This window comes from Ovis canadensis, chromosome 1 (genome assembly GCF_042477335.2).
Source record: "Ovis canadensis isolate MfBH-ARS-UI-01 breed Bighorn chromosome 1, ARS-UI_OviCan_v2, whole genome shotgun sequence".
Lineage (NCBI taxonomy): Eukaryota > Metazoa > Chordata > Mammalia > Artiodactyla > Bovidae > Ovis > Ovis canadensis.
In genome coordinates, this window is record NC_091245.1 from 69,453,638 (window position 1) to 69,480,009 (window position 26,372).

Genomic DNA, 26,372 nt, shown 5'->3' on the forward strand with positions numbered 1-26,372 from the left:
ACAGTGCGCATGTGCAACTGGAAGCGGCGAGGCGGGAAGTGTTGCGCAGGCGTGTTTGGCAGACTTGGAGGCGGCGACCCAAGCATCTGGGAAGCCCCAGAAGCCGTATTCCCTTAAACCGTGAGTTTCTGACGGTTTGGTCCATGGCGCGGGATTGTGAGGGATTAGAAACGAATTCTAGATTGTGATTTCCCTCTCGTCGCAGCTCAGTTACTCCCCCAGACCCTTGCGGATCCCACTGACCCGCGGCGGGAATGTCCTGCGCCTGCGCACTAAGCATCCAGTTCGGTCTCGGGTCTGAAGACTAGGTCTTTCCCCGCGGAGCTCGCGGGCCGGGCTCCGGGAGGGATCCCATTTATGTCCCCCTTCTCTGCCGCCCGGCGCTCCCAAGACGTGACGTTATCATTTCTCCACCACGTTGCACGGGGCCTTGGATAAACCTCCGGCGCTCCCTTTCAGTAGTCAAAAGTTCTCCTTCAACCCACTTCCTCCAGGTCAAACCGTTTTCCACACTAAGGCCTCCCCAGCCCGATTCGCTGCCTCTGCAGTTCCCACCGCCGTCTGCCACCGGAGACTCCCCCGATAGGCAGTTTTCCCTTCAGCCCCTGCCGGTATGTCTGAGAGGTGAAAGTGAAGCCCATGGAATCTTTAGAAATGGTTCACGGTTTTCTTTCCTTTGGGGATTTGGACAAAGGTGCGTTTTTAAGTGTTTGCTTTGGGGACAGTAGCATTTTTCGTGCTTAGTTCACTAAATGATTTAAACTTCTCATCTTCTCCAGTATTCTGATTTTCACAGCTGCTTTGGTCCCCCTATGGATATGACCCTGTAGCTGGCATTTTGCATCCCACTTGCTTTGTGATGGAGCCTGCTTTGGGGATTCGGATGGATGAGCCAATGACTTTTTCTCCCCTTGGTGGCCAGTTTCAGGCGGATGGCTCATTAAAAAAACAAGAGCAGAATTTTAAACCACCAGGTATGTGTTTATTTCCAAAGATAAGTAGGCAGCAATTCTCTAATTTCCGTTATTAAAAAAACAACCAAAACACTGAATCTTAAAGGGAGTTGTATGTTTATATAGGAGTATTTTACGAATCGGTAAAACATAAGATCTAGATTTAGGATTGGATTGCATTTTAAAAGGATTGTAGTCCAGTCATGTCGTTTTACAGGTGAAGCTGCTAAAATCTAAATATTAGTGCTTGTCTAAGATCACAGTTTGTTGATAGCCAAACTAGAATTTCTCTTCTAGACCTGTGTTCTTATTTCTTTCTACTCACCATATTGCATTAAGCTTGAATTTAGAAATGGACATTGGAGGGACTTTCACTTACGTATTCAAAGGTAGAATTCACTGACAAAAGTAAATGAAGTGTCTGTAGCAGTAATAAAGGATTGTATCTCAGTGTACATCATGAAATGTTTGACTCTCACCCAGACCTTGAAATGAGAAGAGTATCAAACAGTGCCTGATCTTGTACACTATGATGTGCACCTTTATTCCTGCTGTAGCACTGTGTCTGCAACACAGTAGACATTCAGTAAATATTGATTAAATAGGAGTTCCAATTAACTGTTGATTTTTTTTCCCTCTAAAATGTAGCTAAATCTTCTTGTTCCATCTTTGTCTTAAGCATATTTAGTGCTTTTTTCAAAAATATTAATTTTGACTTTTTGTTCATGAGATGTACCTATATACACACAAACACTACAAAATAGACTTTAACTTGAACTCTGGAAAAATATGACATCCCATGCTTCTGCTTTCTGACTAAAGCTTAACTCATCTTTGATGTTAAAGTACCCTATTTGATGAAAGTACCCTTTGATGTCCCTATTTGATGAAAGCCGCTATTATTCCAGTTAAAGTTTCTACACTTAAAACTTTACACTTAAAAGTTATTTTTGGCTTATGCTTTGTATTTGCTACCCTCATCCAGTCCCCCAATTTTATCTTCCCATTCCCACTTTCATTCCCTTACACTTTGTTCCTGAATTACAGTGAAGTTTCTTCCTTAAGCTGCCACCTTTCACTTCCTTTTTCATCTTCCAGTTCAGTTTGTACACTGCCACTAGAATAATCTTAAAATGCCACTTTCATCCAGTTTCATGGATACTCTCCCTCTTCCCCTCCTTTTTTTTGCAGTTACCTGTTTTTCAAGGTTCAGCTTTCCCTATGTCATTAGATACATACAGTAACAGTCATTATATTATTATTCTTGTATTATTAAGCACTCTGTGTATCTTGCCTCTTCAGTAATACTATAAGCTCCTTGAAGGCAGTATCTTGTATAGCTCCCGATGTACATTGTACATTAGGCAGGGTATATGAATAAATGAATCTGACTTGGCTCTAGCAAATGTTCAGGTAAAAGCTATTATTCTAATACTCTTCTGAAAATCTGGTAGGAAATAAAGGGTAAGGTGGATTTTATTCCAGATTTCCAAAGTTTTGTAGCTTTTATGTCACAGAACATTGAACATTATAAACAGTACTTTTTATAATTTATAAAGCATGCTGAAATTGTATTCATATGGTTATTTTTTATTTGACCCTTAATAAAAAGCTAACATTATATCAAAAACATAACTTGAATAAGGAATAAAGCTGATGAAGTCCAGGCACATAACTGTTTCATGATCTAGTATGATTTCCCTTGATAGAATGAACAACTTTTGAATGGTGGGATTTCTGTATATCTTTGTATTCCCAGAGCCTTACTCTGTTCAGCACATAGTAGGTACTTGAAAATATTTGAAGGCATGTTTTAATGCAGGGATATAAAGTAAAAATCTTAGTATAATGGGTACATAGTATGACCCTTTGTTTTGGAATATTGGTCAGCTTTTTATATAGTAACTTTTTTTCTGATTATTGTACATGCTTAGAGAAGAAAATATAGAAAGAGAATATGCCACTGTCCAGATGTTACCACTGTTGACATTTTGTTACCTTTCCTTAGTTTTCCTGTGCATACAGAGATACATTAAAAAAAAAAATTGGAATCACAGCCAATTTATCTCTAATCTCCATTTTTAACTTAGCAATATGTATCTTGAACATTTCTTAGTGTAATTAAATATTCTGTAGCTTAGACTGCCTAATGTTCCATTGCATGGTATGCTATAATTTATTCAATTACTTTTTCTTACTGAACCTTTAGATTGTTTGCCATTTTTCCTGTTACAAAAAATGCTGCAATGAATGAAGTTCCTGGCATAGTTTATTCTATAATAGATATTATCTATAAACAGTAGATATATTTATAAATGATATCTATAAACAATAGATATTATTTAAACTATCAAAAGTTTATTCTTTCATATTTTCAGCAAGCTTTTTATTTTTTATTTTTTTGAGTGTCTACTGTATGCCAAGTTTAGTAAGTAATGACGATCTTTTCAGTGAAAGAAGAAACTCTATGTGCTCCTAATGTCTCTTCTATACTGTTGAACTGTATTGGAAGGCTTGCTTTTGGTGTGTTATGTGAATAGCTCTTAGCCCACACTTCTAAAGTGGGTTATAGGTAACATCCTGGTTTGCCTGAAACAGTTTCAGTTTATGCCTGTTATCACAGTGTAATTATTAGTGCCCCCTTTCACTGTCAAGAGTGTCCAATTTGGGTGATCTCCCGAAATTATGTGATCTTAATTTACATTTAATTATATATAAAACAAGTTACAGGAAGCATAATTTTAGGCAGTACATGAAGCCCCAGAATAAGCAAGACATATTCCTGGAGTATCAGTGTTACTCCATAGTAATTGAAAGCATTTCATTTATATGATAGATATTTCTTAAACCTCTGTTACATTTAACATAACACCTTGCTAGGTGCTAGTAATAAATCAGTTCATAAAACAGACACACACAAAAAATCAATGCCCTCAATCTAGTGGATAGAGACAGAAAATAGATAAATACTATATTCAAAAGTGATTAGTGCAGTGAAAAAAAATGTAGCGGGGGAGATGGTATTGGGGAGGAGACTGTGATTTTAGTAAACTGGTCAGAGAAGGTCAGTATGGTAACACTTTTTAACAAATAAAGTTGCTTATTTATTTGTTTCTGGCTGTGCTGGGTCTTCGTTTGCGCAGGCTTCTCTCTAGTTGCAGTGAGCCAGGGCTGCTCTTCACTGCAGGGTGCCAGCTTCCCTTTGCGATGGCTTCACTTCTTGCAGAGCACAGGCCCTAGGTCACTTGGGCTTCAGTAGTTGCTGCTCCCAGGCTCTAGAACACAGCTGTGGCGCACAGGCTTAGGTGCTCCATGGCTTGTGGGGTCTTCCAGACTGAACCCCTGTCTTCTGCATTGGTAGGCAGATTCTTTACCTCTGAGCTACCAGGGAAGCTCTAGTATGGTAACATTTGAACTAGGACTTGAAGGTGGTGAAGGAGGGAGCTATGCGTATATCTGGGGAGGAGCATTCCAGGCAGAGCAATCAGCAAGTGTGAAGGCCCTAAGCTGGGAGCGTGCTCTCATTTAGAAATAGCTAAGGTCATGTGACTGCAAGGAGGTGAGTGATGAGAGTGAAGTCAAAGAGGAGGGAAAGGAGGTAGTTCTTTGGCTTTTCTGTGGAGCAAGATGTGAAACTATTAGTGGGTTTGGGCAAAATAGTGATATGGTGACTTATGGTCACTCTGGCTGCTATGTTACAAATAGATTATAGGTCCTTGAGGGTGAAAGCAGGGAGTTGCTTTGACCAATTTAGATCTATTACAAAAAAGGAAAATATTCACTTAAAATTTCAAAACAGAAGCCTAGATCTTCATTTAAATAATATTTAACAGTTTAAATAATATTTTAGTTTGTGGACTTTTCAGGGTCTTTCCCCAATCCTCAAAGTGTATTTTCATTGGTCTCTGATATTCACTGGTCTCTGCCTTTAGTAGTATTTTCTAGCTTTTGACATGAATACTGTCTTCCAAGATCAACTCTCATCTCCCACTTCAGAATCTGGGGGTTTTTTCCACAGTGGGGATTTTTCATTCGTTTTGATTATCAGGAAGTTTTTCCATTCAGAAACATCAAAGTTGTTCTGTAAGCAGGAAACCTTCATATAATCATAATTTGAATTTTGTACAGATGGGTAACTGCATAGTAAGTGCTGGTGGTATGGAAACACATTGAGCTTGCATAGTCATTCACATGGCTTGTGCATTACAATATTTTCTTACTAGTTATATTTTCTTTCTAGTTATTTCTAACAGATAACCAGCCTCTCTACTACTAACTGCCAGCTCACGTTTATGCAAAGGGAGGTTCTGAACATGGAACTCATAGGAAAGCCATAGAATGTTGTAGTTGGAAGGTGAAGTTCATCTAATTCAACTCCTTTGTTTTACAGGTTAAAAACCTGAGCACTAATGTGGTTTAATGATAGGAGTTGACTCCAGACTCTTTAGATTTCAGTGTCTATATCAGCACTGTCCATTAGAACTTTCTGCAATAACAGAGATGTTTGTATGTTGTCATATGTGGCTAGTGTGACTGAGGAAGTTAATTTTTAATTTAAATTTATTTAATTTTGATTACTTAAATAGCCATATGAAACTGTATCATCCTACTACAAAGCTATGGGTGTTATTAATCATGTACATACAACAAAGCATACACACAAACACTTTAATACATTTAGTAATAAAAAGACCACAAAAGGTTGTTAAAATATTTCATCATGCCTAAATACTGTTGATTGTTAAGATAGACCATTATTTTATGTACTGCTCAGAAATGCTGCCAGTTATACTGTGACACAAGCCTTTTCCTTATCGCTAGAATTTTTTTTATATACCTACTGGAAGAGTTCTTTTAGCTGTAACTAGACAAATATTGTATATCTCTAGTACATACATGAAAAGGGCAATAAACATTTTGGATCTATCTCTTCTGAATCACTGTTTGTATTCAGTCATTAATACCCTATTTTTTCCATCCTAGTATTGTTCTTATATATTAGCGATGCAGAATTTCTTTGAAGAATTCATAAAAAAAAAAAGCCATTGTTAATGGGTTCTTAAGAGCTCAGTTATGTGGAGCTAGCCTATGTTTGATTTGTACTTCATCACCTCTACAATTCCTCCCTACGGTCATTTGGCTCTTAAGGTTTAAATGTGAATGTTCCTCTGATTTTTAAAATTTTCTCCAGGTTATTGACACCTATTCTGTAAGTTTTGATGCTGACCAACCACAGTTGTAAGTTGCATTCCAATTTGAGAGTTGTTAAAATTGTGTCTTACAATCAAAGAAATGTTATAGCAAATTGAACATATTTTAGTGCCCTTTCATGATGCCTTTTCTGTGACACTGGAACTTGAAGTTGGTTGGACTTGACACTCATTAGACATGATTACAATTGACTGTGGCAACTGTGACTGCTAGAAAGCCAGCTTTCCCCCCAGGCCTTGGTTTTGGTTTCCAGAGTGAAGGAGTGTGGTAGCTAATAGTGAAGGGATTTCTGTTGTCTTTGGCTTCACTCTGTTGTAACTTATAAACTTTTGCTTTTTTTTTTTTTTTTTTCTGCAGCTGTCTGAGTGACCATAATGATAGTAAAAACTCATTCATTCAACGAATGTGCCAGACAGCGTTCTAAGAGCTGAGTGCTTTGTGAATTATACAGACAGGGAGCCTGTACTGATGGAGCTTATATTCTAGTGGGAGGAGGCAGACAGCAAACTAATAAACAACATAATTTTGTAGCAGATAAGAACTCCAAAAGACAATTAACAGGGTAAAGTGGATAATGGGAGGAGTGCTAATTTAAGTAGGATGTCAGAGGAAACTGAGGATTGATCTAGCCAATGTAAAGTTAAAAGGGAAGAGGATTTCAAGCAAGGGGAACAGAAAGCGCAAAGGCCCTAAAGAAATATGTTAGTAATCATAACCACCACCACAAGAATCACCAGTATAATTTATTTAATATTTACCAGTCTCAGACATTGTGTTAAAAGCTGCGCTTGTGTTTTGTATATTGTATTTTAATCCTCATAGTATTTCAGCAGCATGGGTACTATTATTACCCCATTTTCTGCAGATGGAGAAACTAAGGCTTACAGATATAAGCTATTTGCTTTAGAAAGGTCATACCAGCTGGAGCCAGAATTTTGATTTAGACCTCTCATCTCTAAAACTGGTTCACATAATTACTGTTATATTACCTCTTGTAGTATTGAAATCCATGAAGCTTTTCCAGTTCACCTGCACAGTAGATGGGAAGGTGTTTTAGTTGTTCAGTCTACAAGCTGTGTCTGACTCTTTGTGAGGGTAATTTAAATAATTTAAGTAAGTTCTTTCTGTTACTTAGATGGAGTGATAGAGTAGAAAGACTTTTGGATTAGGTCTTCTTGGCCTCTTATTTAATTTTCACCTCTTAGTATTCTTCCCCTCAGATTTATCTTCCACTTGTCATCTTCCTGGTTAATAACTTTACACGGCTCTTATTTGCATCCTGTCTTTCCTTTTGAATTTTGTCAACCGCATTCAATTTTTGTCTTCTCTCCTACTCTCCCCTCCCTCCACAGTAATCCTTGCCTTTTTCCTTTTGCTTGTCTTTGCATACATAGTAGTTCCTTCCTAAAATGCCTTCTTGTACAGTTCTCTACTTGGTAAGTGCTTCAAAACACAGGTTAACTGTCACCTGAAGCTTCCAGGCACCTTCAGAGATGTTCATTCCCCTCCCCTTCTACCTAGTAATATGTATGAGTATGTGTGTGCTCAGTAGCTCAGTCGTATCAGACTCTGCAACTCTTCTAATATTACAATTAAAATCTTGTATTAAAAGTGAGCTTTTAACCTCTGTCTTTTCCACTAAACTAAGCTCCTAGAGAACAGGAGCTTCACCAACTTTGTTCATTTGTATTTTAATACACCAATTGCTGGGTACTTTTTAAAACACAGTGTTAAATGAGTGGATCAATAGACTTGTCAGCAACACCTCTGTGAAATTGGGCAAGTGACTTAACTTCCCTGAATATGGTTTCCTTACCTGAAAGACCAGGATCATTATGTCTGTTCCCCCAATATCACAGTGCTGTTATATAGATCTGAAAAAATGCTGTATCTGAAAAGATAATACATGTGTATGTACTTTGAAAATATCTTAAACTGTTGCAGATGCAGAGTGTTGTTATAACTTTAAAAATAGCTAATGCTTGGCATAGATATTGTAATAAAATCTGAGGACTCTTAAGTATGTAAATCTCCTTTGTATCCAGTAATTTATCACATTTTGAATTATTTCCTTTCTGTATTTTAACCATGCAGGCTTTTGCAAAGACCTTATATTTATTTAAAAGTAATGATTTATCTGCTTTCAGGATGTAGGATACTACTGGTAATTGGGACAATTTTTAAAGAATATTTTTTAACATTCCTGATACTTTTTAAGTAGAGCTTCTTTCTAGGGTATACTGTGAATATTCAATATATAAAACTTTTCCAAGCCTGTAAGATTTTGCATCTTTGGAGGAAGGAAGTAGTTTTCAAGAAAATTGCGTTGTGTCCTTGTCATGCCATCTAGTGATCGCAGCTCAGATTGTTTAGTTATTTTTTAAACTTAGCTTGTTCATTGTGTTGTACTCTATACAGTGACAGTATGTCTGTCAGAATGTAATTTTAGAGCAGCAGCAATTGGGTATGAATGATTCAGTTACTTTTCAGTTTTGTCTGTTCCTTCAAGAGGTTTGTGAGTTAGAGCAATTTGATGGGTTTTTAGTCTTATAATTTTAAGGTTTATTTTAGTTATTTTTGTTTGTAATTAATGTAATATAACATAGTATTTATGTTTTAGAAATTATTTTGAGACATTTTAACCTAAGAAAATATAAAATATACTCATTAATTGTAACTGAATTCTTTTTTGCCTTGACAGGTGTTAAAAAAGATATTGAGAAGCTTTATGAAGCTATACCACAGCTTGGTAATCTGTTTAAGATTAAGGACAAAATTGGAGAAGGTAATTTGGGTATATACTTTATTATCTTTATAAGCTCTTTTCCCCTCCTGTTTTCCTTTGTATGATCTTGATTTTCATTATTATTTCTTATTGGAAAAATACCCCTTTTAAAATATGAAGACTATGGTTATATTACTAATTGGCATAACTTTTCTTTTTTCCTTGGAAATAAAGGAAGAATAAATAAATACTTACAGTAAAATGAACAGTCCTATTCGAAACTTTATAATTTTATATTATTAAAAGTATTGATATCAATGTATAAATAACTATTGATGATAATTATCTATAAAAAGTTTAAGATTTAAGTGGGGGCATTTGATCAGGGAAAGCCAAATATTTTTTTCTCTTTTTCCATTGCAGTTAGGTAGAATTAAACATATATGAAACCTAAGATGGTAAGTTGATAAATAAGCTGGTACAATATTTATAGGATGGTCAGTGTTTACATAAATACCATTCAGAGACACAATCATACTGACTGAATGAAGGCCAGATTTAGCAGACAGATGGGAAGGGAATGAGAAGATAAAAGATAATAGAATTTTTGGTGACTGTATTGGAGAGATAGAAAATAAAAACTTAGTAAAAAGAAAAAAAAAAACTTCCATTTCTTCATTGTTTGCTTTTCACAGTTAAGTGTCAGATGAGAAAAGGCTGAGTCAGTGAGTGCAGAGAAATTAGAAGATGAGATGATTTGGGATATAAGAATCAAATCTCTACATCTTTTTTCTTACCTGTTTTTGACACTTAAGTCAATTTTCTTACCTTTTTTCCAGCACTGACTTAGTATTCAAAAACTGTTCTGAAAAACTCGTGCATGTCCTCTTTGTTGTTACAGTTTAGTTGCTAATTCTTTGGGACCTCATGGACTGTATCCCCCCAGGCTCCTCTGTGGGATTTCCCAGGCAAGAGTACTGGAGTGGATTGTCATTTCCTTCTCCAGGGGATCTTCCCAGCCCGCAGATTAAACCTGTGTCTCCTTCATTGGCAGGGTTCTTTACCACTGAGCCACCAGGGAACCCTCTGGTGTCCTCCTAACAAATAGCTAACTATTCTTGGGGAGGCAGAGGGTTGGAGTGTGATCTGAGGCTAATAAGTTTGAAAATTATAGCATGTATAGTGCCTTTTTGGTTATTTATGATGTACTTCAATACATTAAAGGTCTAGAAAATTTTGTAATGAGAAATATATCGATTTATTTTAACTCAGTGTTTCTCAAATTTAATTGACCACCCAGTCTTTTATTTTTTTTCTGTTTAGTTTCATGGTAAATTTTAAAGTTCAAAAAACTTTTTAAAATGAAAAATTTTGTAGGTTTTCCTCTTCTTAGATTATTATAATTTTTACTTCTAACAGATCTGAATCCAAGTCTAAAGATAGTAATTTCAAATGGCAATATTGTAGAAAGATAGATACTTATTGGAATGGGTCATACCATAGAAATACCAATATTTTATGCTGATCCAATCAAACAGATTTACTGTATAACTTTACTTAACTAATATATCACCTAAAGAAGTGACACCAGTTAAGAATGTATTAAAAATTAAAAATAAGTTCCATTTATTAATACAAATGTATTTGCTTTTTTTGTTCAGTATCATTAAAATATTAATGATAAATTATGATAATTTTAGTTTCCCAAGCAGTTTTTAAGAATTATTTTAGCATTGTCTCATAAACATTTTTAAAAGCCAAATATTAAAAGAGTCTAATAAATTGTTTTGCAGGCACTTTCAGCTCTGTTTATTTGGCCACAGCACAGTTACAAGTTGGACCTGAAGAGAAAATTGCTCTAAAACACTTAATTCCAACAAGTCATCCCATAAGAATTGCAGCTGAACTTCAGTGCTTAACAGTGGCTGGGTAGGAAACTGCTGTATATGATTTTTAAGATTTTTAAATATTAATAGATAGCTCATAGGGATGATGAGATTGTCTGTGAATTAAACATATTCCTCAGTCGGGTGTTTACAGTTTGCTGGCCCTTTTCCTCTAATCTTGGAATGGCTAGTGAAGTTTATATTAATTTTTAGGGTGGATTTCCCTTGAGGTTCAGCTTGACTTCTGTTCTCTTAGGACTTCTTCTAATCTTCCTACCAAATCATAGACCTTGTCTTCCATGGTCTAAAATGTGGGGAACTCATATTTCACATCTCCCTAGATATTAACAGCTTCATCTCTTTTTTTATTTTGAACAACAGAATCTTCTAGCATGTCTTTGTCATTGGTGTGTCTCTACTAGGTCATTCCTGTCAACAGTATCTCTTATCCTCCCTGCACCTCTGTCCCTCTTGCAGCTACTCCATCATTTCTTTGCTCCCCTTCACAGCTAGACTTCTCAAAAATTAACCTGCACAAACCTGTTTTCACTTCCATACCTCCCTTTTAACTACACAGACACACACATACACACACAGACACGCACGAGTGAGGCTACTCTCTGTGCTAAACTGAAACTATTAATATCCTTTAGAGTCAGCCCTGACTTCATTTTGCCAGTTCCTTTTTCTGTTCACATGAACTCCTGGCAGTGTATAGCGTAATTGATTTGAACTGTTGTCTTTAGACTTCTCTGCTGCTATTTATTCCTCAGTTTCTCCCTGCTTTCTTTGGCCTTCATTTTCGGTATCTTTGTCAGTTCTTCCTCTTCTGCCTGACCCCTAAATGTTGGAGTTCTTCCGTACTCAATCCTGGGCTTTCTTTCTCTAGGCTTTCTTAAGTGGTGTCATGTATCCCACATGGGTTTAAATACATGGTAGTGATTCCCACAAGTGTATATAACCTCAGAACTCGTATTTATATATAAACTTATGTTTATATATAAAAGTTTATATATATATATAAAACAGATTTATATATCTATATATATGTATATCCACCTGCCTATTTGACATTTCCATTTGGGTACCTAATAAACATCTTAAACCTAGTACACCAGAAAGTAAATTTTAATCCACCTTCATTGGCCCCCAGAATTACCTGTTGCCACAGTCTGTTTTCATCTGTCCATCTCAGCAGATGGCACCATAGTCTACCTAGATACCGAAGCCAGAAATCATCACACTCAGTTTCTCCATATCTCTCCTAGTCCACATCCATCATCATGTCCTGGCAGTTTTGCCTCCCAAATACATCTAAAATCTCATCCATATCTGTTTACCTTCTCAACTGCTGTCTTAGTCCAAGCCTCGATTACTACATAACCTGCTTCTTCTCTTCCTCTCTTAAACCCATAGTCAAAGTACAGCCAGATTGATCCTTAAAATATAAAAATATGTATGTATAGAATTCAGATTGGATACTGTTAGTTCCACTAATTGTTCAATGTTTTCTCAATGTTCTTTGAAAAATATCCAACTTTATCTCATGTCAGTCTTTCTACTTTCTTCACTGTGCCCTAGTTTCTCTAGCTCCTCAAATTTGAGTCAGGAGCTTTCTCACTTCAGGGCCACTCCCCATACGGCTTCCCTAACCAGGAAGACCCCTGCCAGTCTTTGCATGCTGACTCCTTATGTTTCTGCCCTGAGCAACAACAGTATCACTTCAAAGTGATCTTTGATTTAAATGAGATCTTTTTTTTTTTTTCATTGTCAGGACCGTTTGATCTCTTTTCAAATCCTTACATTTTGTCATTATTTGTTACCATGTTTATTATCCATATTGTCCACTAGATAATAAAGTTCATGAGGACAGAAATCGTGTTAATTTTAATTCACCATCACATCCTTAAATGTCTAACATAGTGTCTGTTGATTAACAGGGCACACTAAGTATCTGTTGAATGAATGAACTTGCTGTCTGTTTATTATAGAAGACAGGAGAGTAAAGTGGCTACTGTAAGGCGCCTGCCTTCTAGTACCCTGAAGAAGATTACTCCTTTTTCTATACTGTAAACAACTCCTTCTGCAAGGTTCTCTTTCCTAGCTCTTCAGCAGTGTGCATGCTAAAGACGTCTACCTGACCCTGTTTCCTTTCTAGCTCCCATACTGGTTTTTATTTTTTTATTTGACAGTTACTTCAGACAACCTGTCTTTACGTTCTGATTCTATTTATTCTGTTTTTCCTCCTTAAATCCTGTTTGGCCTCTTCTTTTCCACTTAAGTTACTTTCTGAAAATTAGTTAATTCCACTTTGCAGTAAATTCCCCTTTGCCAGAATGAAAGCCTTTCCTCAGTCCTTATTTTCATTGACCTCTTTACTGATCACCCCTTCCTTCAAAACTTACTTGTGGACATTCCTGTCTGGGCTTTCTGCCCCTTCTTCCTTATCTTGCCCTCCAACTTGAGATTTTTCCAAGGCTCAGTTTTCTCTCATTATTTCGCAACTTTAGGTATCACTTATCTGTAATACAGTCACTGACTTACACTTGACTTCTCACTTAAGATGTAGTCTTGTATCTAGATATCTTTATCAAATTGATGAGGTTTTAGTTTTAATGCTTTTTTCCCCCCTGTTTTCTCTACATGCTTTGTTAGTATCTGTGTTGTTTTACTCAGACTCAAAACCATGGAAATTGGTTTATCCTGTTTTTCTCATTTTTCTATGAAGTAGTGTGGTGGTTAAGTCTAGGTCTGGAGCACACTGCCTGAATTCAAATCCTGGCTTCATGACCTGCTAGTTCAGTTACCTTGGGGAAATTCTGTAGCCTCTCTGGTCCTCAGTGTCCTTATCTGTTAAAAAAGGGGGAGAGGGGGGAATAATAGTACCATCCTTATAGGGTTGTTGTGAAGGTTATTTGAATTGTTGATCACTATGATTGATCGATTAGGTCAGAGCTTGGCATGTAGTGAATGTTCAATAATTATTAGCTATTTTTAATTGATTTATTTATTACTGTTATCATCCTATCTAAGTCTTGTTAATTCATTTTTATTAGTCATCTTTTCCTTCTCATTCTGTCACTTCCCCATTTAAAGCTATAATTACCTTTGTTTTTGAATTATAACCTCATAACTGGTGCTGTTTTTGTTTAAAAAAAAACCTTCAGTTAAGTGAGTAGACTATCTTATATGGTGATGGCTTTAAGTTAGTTTCCTGGTGTTATTTATGTATTGCTAAAATTGCATTTTTTTAAAAAACTTCATAAAGTTTCAGTTCATTTGACCTTTCCTCCAAAGTTCATTGTGCATTTTTCCACTAGGGGGCAAGACAATGTCATGGGAGTTAAATACTGCTTTAGGAAAAATGATCATGTGGTTATTGCTATGCCATATCTGGAGCATGAGTCCTTTTTGGTAGGTTTTAATATTTCTTGAATTTTTATCGGCTAAATATTTCATTGAAAACAATCTTATAACCTTATTCATAACTTTATTTTAGGACATTTTGAATTCTCTTTCTTTTCAAGAAGTACGGGAATATATGTTTAATCTGTTCAAAGCTTTGAAACGCATTCATCAGTTTGGTATTGTTCACCGTGATGTTAAGCCCAGCAATTTTTTATATAATAGGCGCTTGAAAAAGTAAGTATGGAAAGTTACCAGAAAATATTTATACTTGAATGAATTTGTGCTATGGGGTCCATCTCTCTGACTTAAAACATACCACAACAACCATGCACAGATTTTTCTGTTTTAGATTTTCACTGTGGTTCGGGAAGGAAAATACCCTCAAGGAGAAGATAAAAGTGTGTTAGTAAGACAGTATACATCGTTAGATGTGCTATGGCTCAGTGGAAATAGCTAAGAGGCTTAGAAAGGGTCTAGTTTTTTTAAACCTTATACATTTTTCTGGGCTTCATTTTAGTAAATGAGGGGATTGGCCCACATCATAGCCAATTTCCTATTTCAACACTAAAAGTTTTGCGTTTTTTTTTTTTTTCTGGTGATGGTATACATAGAGGCATTGTAAGCTGACAACTTAACAACTGCTGTTTATACAGTGGATCATATTGCGTATAGTAAGGAAAATAGAACCATAACCTCTTTTCTTGGGCTTCTGTACTCCTGACTTGTAAATTTAGACCATGATTTTTAATTTATTTTTATTTTAAACTTGTTTAATTAAAAATTATTTGCTATGATGCCATCTCTGCCACCACCAGAGAACAAAGGATCGTGTTTACATCTGCTTTCCTTGTCTGCACAAGCCGTTGGAAGAAGGGGAGAAAAGATGTTTTCTCTGTGTGGGAGACATCTTTCCTTAATTTTCAGTAGTTAGCCATTAAATTGTCTAAGACAAGTTTTACCTTGTCTGTAAAACTTAACTTTTCTTTCTTCAGGAATATTTTAAATCCTTAATTTATCAGCAGAAGATTTACAGTTTCTGTGTGAATGTGGTTTGAGCATATTATGATGTTACTAAGCTTTCAATGTTACAGAGAAATAAAAATGCTTATTTTTGTTTCATAGGTATGCCTTGGTAGACTTTGGTTTGGCCCAAGGAACCCATGATACTAAAATAGAGCTTCTCAAATTTGTCCAGTCTGAAGCTCACCAGGAAAGCTGTTCACAAAATAAATCCTATGTAATCACCGGCAACAAGATTTCATTGAGTGGCCCAGCAGCACCTAAAGAGCTGGATCAGCAGTCTACCCTAAAAACTTCTGTTAAAAGGCCCTACACAAATGCACAAATTCAGACTAAACACGGAAAAGATGGAAAGGTTCTACCTCTTTGATTTCTTAAGTACCAGTACAGTTTTAGAAATGTACTCTGTCCAACAGAGGGAGTTCTAATTCTAGGATGATACTTGCAACTAAAAAATACATATATATATGTTGTTTATACTTGTTATATATTCAGTTTGTTAGATTTCACTGAGATTTGTAATGGATTGTTTTATGATTTGAAAACTAAAAATTTTGTTTGGTAGATTTATAATGTCTTTGTCACTACAATTGTATTATATAACAAAAATGGAAAATAATAAATTTACCCCTGCATGTGTAAAGTTTATATTATCCTTTTTAAAAGAAAAACATTCGTTATAGAGGAAAAAGATTCCAAAGTGTCTATCTCCATTTTAGCTGCACAGCAACATGTAACATCCATGCAGGTGGTTTTATAATTTTTCAGTTATGTGTATTTGTGGACTGTGATAACACTGTATGGCAGTGAAGAACTCTGTCTAGACTATTTTCTCCTTTCACAGAAGTGTTTTGGTGCCTGAGGATGACTTGGATGCAGCTGCTTTTGTTTTATGTCACTTAACTCTCTCAAAACTATGGCAGAGTACAGCTGGCAGAAAGTGTTACAGATATAATCCTTCTTTTCCTTGTTTTTGTTGGTATTGTAGGAGGGATCTGTAGGCCTTTCTGTCCAGCGCTCTGTTTTTGGAGAAAGAAATTTCAATATACACAGCTCCATTTCACATGAGAGCCCTGCAGTGAAAGTAAGTAATGTAGCTTAATAGTGCAATCATCAGTCAGTGTCACACTGGAGAGAATTTAGGGAATGGCTAGATTAGGTTTTATTATCAGTAAGTTACTAAGGTTTTTTTCTTTAGCAGAAGGTGTTACTGCTTTGAGCATCTGTCTAGTCAGTGCTTTCATTTTCTCCAGGTATGAACTTTTCTAGTGGAATTTTCATCATTTTTGATTAGCTGCCTATTGTTGCTCTTTCTCTAAGGGAACACTTAGACTGTGTCTGAATGGCCTTATCTCTCATTGGCTGGAGTTGTAAGCTCCCAATAACTAACACATTTCTGATACAGTTGATGGTGTAAAGATGTTTGTAAAGTTTATAGAATTTTCATCAATGTTAAATGGTTTTAAATGGACTGAAGATATCCTGTAGCAGCTAGATAGCATGAGCAACAAATGAAAACTGATTTTAGCTGATGTAATTGTGCAGTTTACAGTTCTGAAATGGAGTTAGACACTAGAACGTAACTGTTTTATACTTTTGTAACATTTCAGGGAAAGTTCTAATAAAGTGCAATTCAAATATTCACCAAACTAGGACCTGTTAGTAAATTTTTATGTTTACTCAACACAGAAACCTAAAAAGGCCTTAAATGTTTTGATAGGCAAGTGTTTGTTTACATTCCAACAGCCTGTTCAGCAGTTTTGAAAGTTATACTTCCCCTATTGCTTTTACTGTTACTAGCATATACTAGCATCATGTTAAATGTCGTGAAAATAGAGACTATGACTTTTCTTTTACAGCTTATGAAGCAGTCAAAGACTGTGGATTTACTGTCTAGAAAATTAGGAACAAAAAAGAAGACCATTTCTACAAAAGTTATGAATAGTGGTGTGATGAGGAAAACTGCCAGTTCTTGCCCAGCTAGCCTGACCTGTGACTGTTACGCAACAGATAAAGTTTGCAGTATTTGCCTTTCAAGGTAATGTGTTTTGATGGTGCTGTAAAACCACCAATATGGTGCCAGACAAGATGAGAAATTACATTGATTTTGATGGACAATTGATATAAGTGAGTGAAAAGGAGAAAGGCGGTTCTGTGAACAGCACAGGCACTAATACAGATAAGTACCTTGAAGAGTAGATGACAGCTGTTGTCATGCTTGTCCCTTTACACACATGTGCTCTTTGGGAAGCACATTTGCTTTCACATGAGATGGTTTTGTAGTGGTAGGGATAGCTCTTTTGAAACTTCAAAATTGCATGCTTTACTTTGGTGATTTAAGCTTGTCTTCTTTTCTTTATTCCTGCCTGTGTAGAGTAACCTGAACCAAATACTAGAGCTCTTCTCTTCACTCCCACCTCCCAACTCTTTTGCCACACATGAATTCCTTTTTTCCATTCAGGACTTTCATAAGCTTTCATGAGCCTTTCCTGATTAACTCAAGTGTATAAGTGAACAAATTAACTCAGGTGTATAAGTGAACAAGTATCTCCGTAATTAATCACGCCAAACAAATTTTTTATATCCCAGAGTTCCTGTTTTACTCTATTTTTCCGTTATGACTCTTATCCTACACTACCTCTTTTTATGTGTGAAAGTACCTTGAAGCCCTTCTGAAATAAGGCCTAGGAACTGGTGTGTGGGGAGAGGCCTATAGAAGCAAAATCCAGGATTTTCATCCCACTGGGTTATCATTTGCTTTATAATAACTTTTATTTATACAGATGTAAAAGTAGAGTTTACTGTGAACTAAACTGATGAGTATTATATTTTTGGTCTTAAATAATTAAACTTATTTCATCATCATAAGGCGGCAACAGGTTGCACCCAGGGCAGGTACACCAGGATTCAGAGCACCAGAGGTCTTGACGAAGTGCCCCAATCAAACTACAGGTATGTTGCACCAGAAATACAAAATCCAGTTAAATTGGTTGCCATAAATTTCATCTTGTGATTTTTGTTTACTTATGACTAAATTTGAGCTCTTCTGCTTTTAACTAAATTATATAAGTGGTTCTAGCAGTGTGACCGGAGAAGGCAATGGCACCCCACTCCAGTACTCTTGCCTGGAAAATCCCATGGATGGAAGAGTCTGGTAGGCTGCAGTCCATGAGGTCACTAAGAGTCGGACACGACTGAGCGACTTCACTTTCACTTTTCACTTTCATGCATTGGAGAAGGAAATGGCAACCCACTCCAGTGCTCTTGCCTGGAGAATCCCAGGGACGGGGGAGCCTGGTGGGCTGCCGTCTCTGGGGTCACACAGCTGGACACGACTGAAGTGACTTAGCAGCAGCAGCAGCAGCAGTGTGACATTCCCTTTTTGAGATAGTATTATTAATGAAATCTAGTGTTGCCTTTTTTTTTCCCCCAATAGATTGCATTTTGCTTATCTATTTATGAGATGATTTAGAAGTAATTTAACATTACCTTTGTGGGGGGAAAAGTTGTATTTAGTAGTCTTTGCTAACTTAAGACTTGTAACTTTTTATGTTTGTCTAATACCTCAAAATTCTTGTGTGACACACGATTGTGTGTTAGATTAAAAATTTTTTTGTTATTGTGAAAACAGTATAATAGTGTTAAATAGATTTTTTTAAATTTATTTTTTATCAAAGGATAATTGCTTTACAGAATTTTGTTGTTTTCTGTCAAAACTCAACATGAATCAGCCATAGGTATACATATATCCCCTCCCTTTTGAACCTCCCTCCCATCTCCCTCCCCATTCCACCCCTCTAGGTTGATACAGAGCCCCTGTTTGAGTTTTCTGAGCCATACAGCAAATTCCCCTTGGCTATCTATTTTACATATGGTAATGTAAGTTTCCATGTTACTCTTGCCATTCATCTCACCCCCTCCTCCTCCTCTCTCCCCATGTCCATAAGTCTGTTTTTTATGTCTGTTTATCCTTTGTTGCCCTATAAATAAATTCTTCAGTACCATTTTTCTAGATTCTGTATATATTCATTAGAATACTGTATCTTTCTCTTTCTCACTTACTTCACTCTGTATAATAGGTTCTAGGTTCATTCACCTCTTTAGAACTAACTCAAATGTGTGCCTTTCTATGGCTGAGTAATATTGCATTCTGTATACGTACCACAACTTCTTTATCTATTCATCTGTTGATGGACATTTAGGTTGCTTCTGTGTTCTAGCTATTGTAAATAGTGCTGCATTGAACAATGGGATACATGTATCTTTTTCAGTTTTGGTTTCCTCAGGGTATATGCCTAGGACTGGGATTGCTGGGTCATATGGTGGTTTTAGTCCTAGTTTTTTAAGGAATCTGCATACTATCTTCCATAGTGGCTGTATCAATTTACATTCCCACCAATAGTGCAAGAGCATTCCCTTTTCTTCACACCCTCTCCAGCATTTATTGTTTGTAGACTTTTTGATGATGGCCATTCTGACCAGTGTGAGGTGATACCTCATCGTAGTTTTGATTTGCATTTCTCTAATAATGAGTGATGTTGAGTGTCTTTTCATGTGTTTGTTAGCCATCTGTAGGTCTTTGGAGAAATATCTGTTTAGGTCTTTTCCCCACATTTTGTTTGGGTTGTTTGTTTTTCTGTTATTGAGTTGTATGAGCTGCCTGTATATTTTGGAAATTAATCCTTTGTCAGTTGTTTCACTTGCTATTATTTTCTCCCATTCTAAGGGTTGTCTTTTCACCTTGCTTAGTTTCCTTTGCTGTGCAAAAGCTTTTCAGTTTTATCAGGTCCCACTTGTTTACTTTTGTTTTTATTTCCATTACTCTAGGAGGTGGGTCATAGAGGATCTTGCTTTGATTTATGTCATTGAGTGTTCTGCCTATGTTTTCCTCTGAGAGTTTTATAGTTTCTGGTCTTACATTTAGGTCTTTAATCCATTGAGTTTATCTTTGTGTATGGTGTTAGGAAGTGTTCTAATTTCATTCTTTTACATGTAGCTGTCCAGTTTTCCCATCACCATTTATTGAAGAGGCTGTCTTTGACCCATTGTATATTCTTGCCTCCTTTGTCAAAAATAAGGTACCCATAGGTGCATGGGTTTATTTCTGGGCTTTCTATCTTGTTCCATTGGTCTATATTTCTGTTTTTGTGCCAGTACCATACTGTCTTGATGACTTCGCTTTGTGGTATAATCGGAAGTCAGGAAGGTTGATTCCTCCAACTGCGTTCTTTCTCAAGACTGCTTTAGCTATTCAGGGTCTTTTATGTTTCCATATGAATTGTGAAATTATTTGTTCTAGTTCTGTGAAAAATGCTATTGGTAATTTGATCCCTATCAAATGCATTAAATCTGTAGATTGCATTTGGTAGTATAGTCATTTTCACAATGTTGATTCTTCTTACCTAGAATCATGGAATATCTCTCCATCTGTTTATGTCAACTTTGATTTCTTTCATTGGTGTCTTATAATTTCCTGTGTACAGTTCTTTTGTCTCCTTAGGTAAGTTTAGTCCTAGATATTTAATTCTTTTTGTTGCAATAGTGAGTGGGATTGATTCCTTAATTTCTCTCTCTGATTTTTCATTGTTGGTATATAAAAATGCAAGTGATTTCTGTGTATTGATTTTGTATCCTGTAACTTTGCTAAATTTACTGATTAGCTCTAGTAGTTTTCTGATACTATGTTTAGGGTTTTATATGTACAGCATCATATCATCTGCAGACAGTAAGAGCTTTACTTCTTCTTTTCTGATCTGGATTCCTTTTATTTCTTTTTCTTCTCTGATTGCTGTAGCTAGGACCTCCAAGACTATGTTGAAAAAGAAAAAAGTCTGTAACCTGAAAGAGTTGTCCTGGAGCAGGAACCCAGAAAACATCTTATTGAATAGATGAATCCTGTTATATTCACTTATATTATGGACTTTACAGAAATGTATTCATTGATTGTGGGTTTATTCTATGCTTGCTAATGACCTAAAAAAATGAATAAAACTATCTGCTTCCACTCTAGTCAGGACATACTTGCAAATAATTATAAAGTAACTGTTAAGTATGGTTATAAAACTTTATACAGAGTATTTAGGGATACTTAATGAAAAAAGCTGAGCGCCAAAGAATGGATGCTTTTGAACTGTGGTGTTGGAGAAGACTCTTGAGAGTCCCTTGGACTGCAAGGAGATCCAACCAGTCCTTTCTAAAGGATATCAGTCCTGGGTGTTCTTTGTAAGGAATGATGCTAAAGCTGAAACTCCAGTACTTTGGCCACCTCACGAGAAGAGTTGACTCATTGGAAAAGACTCTGATGCTGGGAGGGATTGAGGGCAGGAGGAGAAGGGGACGACAGAGGATGAGATGGCTGGATGGCATCACCGACTTGATGGACATTAGTTTGAGTGAACTCCGGGAGCTGGTGATGGACAGGGAGGCCTGGCATGCTGCAATTCATGGGGTCGCAGACAGTCAGACACGACTGAGCCTCTGAACTGAACTCTTCTTACCTGAAGGGATTATTGAAGGAGGTTCATAGAAGAGAGAATGTCTGAGAAGAGAATGAATTGGAATTGGGGATTTCGTGGGCAGAGGAACTCAAGAAATAGCATGGTCATACAGGAATCAATAAAAGTTTAGTGTTGCTAGAATGTATGGTGAAAGTCAAGGAGTGGTGAGAAACCAACCTGGAGAGAGGTAGACAAGTTTGGATCACAGTTGTTACATGGTTTAGACTATATCCTGTAGGTTTTGGAAAGTTTTTCAGGGAAAAAGATGGTAATAATTGTATTCTAGATGGGTCATTCTGGCAGGTATGCAGAGAGGAGGTGTGTGCAGGTCCAGATGAGAGGTGGTGAAAACCTGAATGAGGCATTAATAATAGGAATGAGCAGAAAGTCAAGAATTGGAAAGGCGGCCAAGCTTGATGGATAATTGGATGTGGGACTTGGGTATGAGCTGGTGGGGAAAAGACATCCAGGATGTTGATCAGATTTCTAGCTTGGGAGATTCGAATGGGTACCAGTAACCAAGGGAAGGGGAGAATAAAGAAGTAACGTGTACAGGGAAAGATAAAGATGACTGGTGTCATTATTGATTTGAGATGTTTATAGAAATCCACAGAGATGTCCAACAGAAAAAAAAGTAAGTGACGTTCAGGGAGGTCTGGACTGCCTCAAAGGTATTAATAATTGAAGCTGTGAAGTAGATGAAGGGCCAGTCAGGGAGAGTATACAGGATAGAAGTTGGAACTCTGGGGAAACTCAGCCCTTACGGCTTGGAGAAAACATTGAAGGAGAAGGCAGAGGTTCAGAGGAAACCAAGAAAGTCAGATAATGCAGTGGTCAAGGGGCTGGTGATACTGGGAGTTCAACCATTAGGAGAGAAGAGATCCCTAAATATGAATTTTTTAATGAGTTTCTTCACATGAGGCTGAGCTGGTCTTAGTCATAACTGCAAGAACTACAGAGATTAAAGTTTCCACAATAAAAGTTAGGGTTAGCATCTGGCTGAAGATGAACTTCTAATGTTTAATACTTTTCACTAACGTGAAACACTCTCAGTACTATGCTGTGTAACTCACGGGGTGCATTCAATTTTTCTTTCCTATGTAGCTACTTTGGATGTATTTTGATGTTATAAAATGTGCATTCACTTAGTGATAAACTGTCCTTTTAAACTTAACCAACTCTCATGTTGCTCAAGAAAGGAAATACTGTATTTTGCATTAAGGATGTTAGACCAGGGATTCTCAACTTTGAAATTACGTAAAAGCACCTGAGGAACTTAAAAAACTGATGCCTAAGCCCTGCTCCAGCGCAATTAAATCAGAACCTCTGTGGAGATTGGGGCAGGGCACCAGAATTCTTCTAAGGTTCTTAAGAGGGTTTAAATGCACAGTAAAGACTGAGAGCTACTGATGTAGAAGTATCATAGATTGGGGATTTTTTTTTTAAAGTGTGTTTTCTGTTACAGCAATTGACATGTGGTCTGCAGGCGTCATATTCCTTTCTTTGCTTAGTGGAAGATATCCATTTTATAAAGCAAGTGATGATTTAACTGCTTTGGCTCAAATTATGACAATTCGTGGATCCAGGGAAACTATCCAGGCTGCTAAAACTTTTGGTAAGCAGTTTTATATTATAGAATGAAACACATACCTTTGCTAATCTCCTGCAGATCACTTAATAAATTATTACAAAATTCTCTTTACAAATAAACATGTCCTTTGTTCGTAAAGTTCTCTGCTGTTAGTGACTACAAACTATGGGACACTCCTTTGGGACAAAATTTCAGTCAACCCTCCTCAAAAGTAACAGGGCTGCCTCTTGCCCAGCCCCAGAGTCAGTGTGCCTTAATCAAAGTTGCATATCAAAATTATCAGAGGAACTTCAGGAAATACATATACTGGTCTCATCCCACCTTTTCCTGGAAAATATGATTCAGAAAAATGTTATACATAGAAAGGGTTGACATTTGTTAGTTTGAGAAAACAAGTAATTTTGACCAAGAGCTATTTCTGAGTAAGAACCACTGCAAAAATGATTATCCATCCGAGTGGCGCGGTCTAATCTACCAGGAAAAGTCAGTGGCGCTTGTGGTCCTGCAGCAGAGTCAGTCTACAACCTTGTACCTTATTGGAAACTATTGGGTTAGGCGAAAAGTTCATTCGGAGTTTTTCCCAAAACCCAAAAGAACCTTTCAACAAACCCAGTGTTACAAGAAAATTTTATCTGAGAGTAATAGAATGAAGTACGGCATACATACTTGAGAGATGGAACCATAAAGGAAAGCAAGATTGTTACATCAGAAATTGTGTTCTTGTATGAGTATGTTTTTCAGTTGGTTGAGAAAATGATAGCTTCTATCTTCAAAGAATTCATAGTCTAGTAGGTGAGACAGACAGATATTACAATACAGGTTACAATACAGAACTGCAAAAGGAATAATAGAAGTTGTCACAGGATACAACAGAGGCTTAGAATGATCAACTCTGAGAGTGTCAGGCCTCATAGAGGTAGTAATGCTTGAACTGAGTGGTGATGTAAGTGGGAGTATTCTGGGCATAGGGTGGAGGGGGTGCAGGGCATCCTCATCAAAGACAGGAAACGTGGTCAGAAACATGTAGAAGCTTGGAAGGGGAAGAGGGAATGGGAACTGCAGCTGATGAAAGATTATAGAATACGATGAAGCTGAAGATTTTGGCAGAGTCAGGAGAGTCCTTTATGTTACTTATTAAGGCACTGTTTTCTACTTACCATCTCCCACTTTATGAGTTGACCTTCAACTGCATGATGTAAAACACAACTAAAATACAGCACATGGTGCTGTATCTCCCATTCAGTGTAAATATATGCACAGAGCAAACAGTTGGACTTGCATGTTTCTCATGGGAGAGACTTCTGATATATTCAAATAATATGATATATGTATATTTTTTCTCTTTTAGGCAAGTCAATATTGTGTAGCAAAGAAGTTCCAGCACAAGACTTGAGAAAACTTTGTGAGAAGCTTAGAGGTGTAAATTCTCACACTCCTAAATTAACAAGTGATATACAGGAGTGCAGTTCTCATGACCCAGCTTTTTCAGAGAAGACAGAAAACCATAAAATTGTTCACTGCATACAGACACCTCAAGCGCAGCCCTCAGGGAGTTCATCATATGAAGGTGGCAGCAGTGGCTGTGGGGGCAATTTTGAGGCGTCTGCTACCAGTCTAGAAGGCTGGGATGAGGTGCCTGATGAAGCCTATGACCTGCTTGATAAACTCCTAGATCTGAATCCAGCTTCAAGAATAACAGCAGCGGAAGCTTTGTTGCATCCATTTTTTAAAGATATGAGTTTATGATTATTCTTTAATGTTTATTATTATGTATTGTGAGGTAAAGTAAAAAAGAGTTACTTGTAATAGCCATAAATTCTTGATTAGAGACCAGGTCAGGGTGAATTAATTTATTTAATATTTGCTCTCCTCGGAGATTCTAAAATACAGATTAAGATGACTTAAGTTCCCTAGGATAGTTCTTGGACTGACAAAATGATCTTTTTAGATCTACCCAGGAAGAATCAGATCTTTCATTTACCTAATTGTCACTGCCATCTGCAGAAATATGAACAGTTTTAGCCTGGTACATAGGGCTTCAAGGTATGAGTCTTGAAATTGAGGGTTGTGACAGGGATTAAAGACTTCAGTGAGTCAAAAACCTTCAAGTTTTCTGTTTTTTTTTTGAGCTATATGTATTTCTGGAAAACTCAACCCGATGCTGGTCCTCTAATTATTCTGGAGGTAGAGAAGATAATTTCCTTTTTTAGAGGCATGGATTATACCTTTTATGAACACTAAAACAATGAGAAAATATTGGGATATTACTTAAAATTGAGTTTTATTTATTCATTTTTTAATACTTTTTTTGTGTGAATTGCCATGTTTTTCTTAATGGTTTCTCTCTTGATTTTTCTGCCTTCTCTACCCACATCTAAAACACATTCTCCTTGGAAATTTTGTGGTGCTTTCCAAGGCTTCTGGGTACTTTGTTAAATACCGCCTGTGTTCATAGTTGGAAAGTTAAAATAATGTGTTGATAAAGGGAAGCTGTGGGACCAAGGTAAAGATTCAGAGTTCAAAATGCTTTTCTTTTTCTCTGAATATATATGGTTTTTGCATTTTGTCATAGATATAATTAGGTAGCTGCTAAAAGGAGAGTGAACACAGAATTGACAGTGTTATTGGAGATTCCTCCTCTGCCTAGAGCCATTCAGATCTCTCTATCCTATTTTGAGTAAGTCGGTCCTGGTCAGAGGAAGACGCTTCCTAGAGTCTTTGGTGCATTGGAAAGAGTGCTAAATGAAGTAGGCAAAGTAGAAAAAGAACTAAGATAGAGGTTTATGTATTGTGACATAAAAAATTACATATATATATATATATATATATCAATGACAACATGTCAGATTTACTAAGGGAATTGAGTCTAGGGGTGTAGGTCTGCTGAGAAGTTTCCCACTTGGTAGTCACAGAGTATAATACAACTTAGGGGGATTTAACATTCATTTTGTTGTTTTGAGCATTGAAGTTAGTTTGCCATAATCCATATTCCATTTGGCAAGTATTATACTTGTATACCATGGTTATTGATCTGCTGTCTTCTAATGCTATAGTTTTTTCTCTTAAAAAAAAAAAAGAATG

The 26,372-nt window shown here is 36.6% G+C and overlaps 1 protein-coding gene across 4 annotated transcripts; it reads left to right on the top strand.

Annotated features, from left to right (window-relative positions):
• Positions 1–25,392, top strand: CDC7 (cell division cycle 7). 4 transcript variants are annotated; one of them, XM_069573003.1, is made up of 13 exons: positions 1–120; positions 495–694; positions 780–974; positions 8,866–8,949; positions 10,683–10,818; positions 14,096–14,189; positions 14,275–14,417; positions 15,306–15,558; positions 16,192–16,287; positions 17,063–17,241; positions 18,073–18,155; positions 23,166–23,315; positions 24,640–25,392. In XM_069573003.1, exons 3-13 carry the CDS (start codon positions 860–862, stop codon positions 25,035–25,037), a joined length of 1,731 nt encoding a protein of 576 aa, XP_069429104.1. In that variant the 5' UTR covers positions 1–120; positions 495–694; positions 780–859; the 3' UTR covers positions 25,038–25,392. The 4 variants fall into 4 exon arrangements, with proteins under 4 accessions (XP_069429104.1, XP_069429182.1, XP_069429036.1 ...); XM_069573081.1 differs by having other exon boundaries at positions 495–611; XM_069573157.1 differs by having other exon boundaries at positions 14–120; positions 797–974.
• The last annotated feature ends 980 nt before the right edge of the window (positions 25,393–26,372 follow it).

What these genes read in the sequence shown, in the direction of transcription:
- CDC7 (XM_069573003.1), top strand. Translation starts at nt 860, where the DNA reads ATGGAGCCTGCTTTGGGGATTCGGATGGATGAGCCAATGACTTTTTCT. An exon ending in TATAATAGGCGCTTGAAAAA is followed by an intron (nt 14,418 to 15,305) that starts GTAAGTATGGAA and finishes TTTGTTTCATAG; the next exon opens with GTATGCCTTGGTAGACTTTG. An exon ending in GTGCCCCAATCAAACTACAG is followed by an intron (nt 18,156 to 23,165) that starts GTATGTTGCACC and finishes TTTCTGTTACAG; the next exon opens with CAATTGACATGTGGTCTGCA.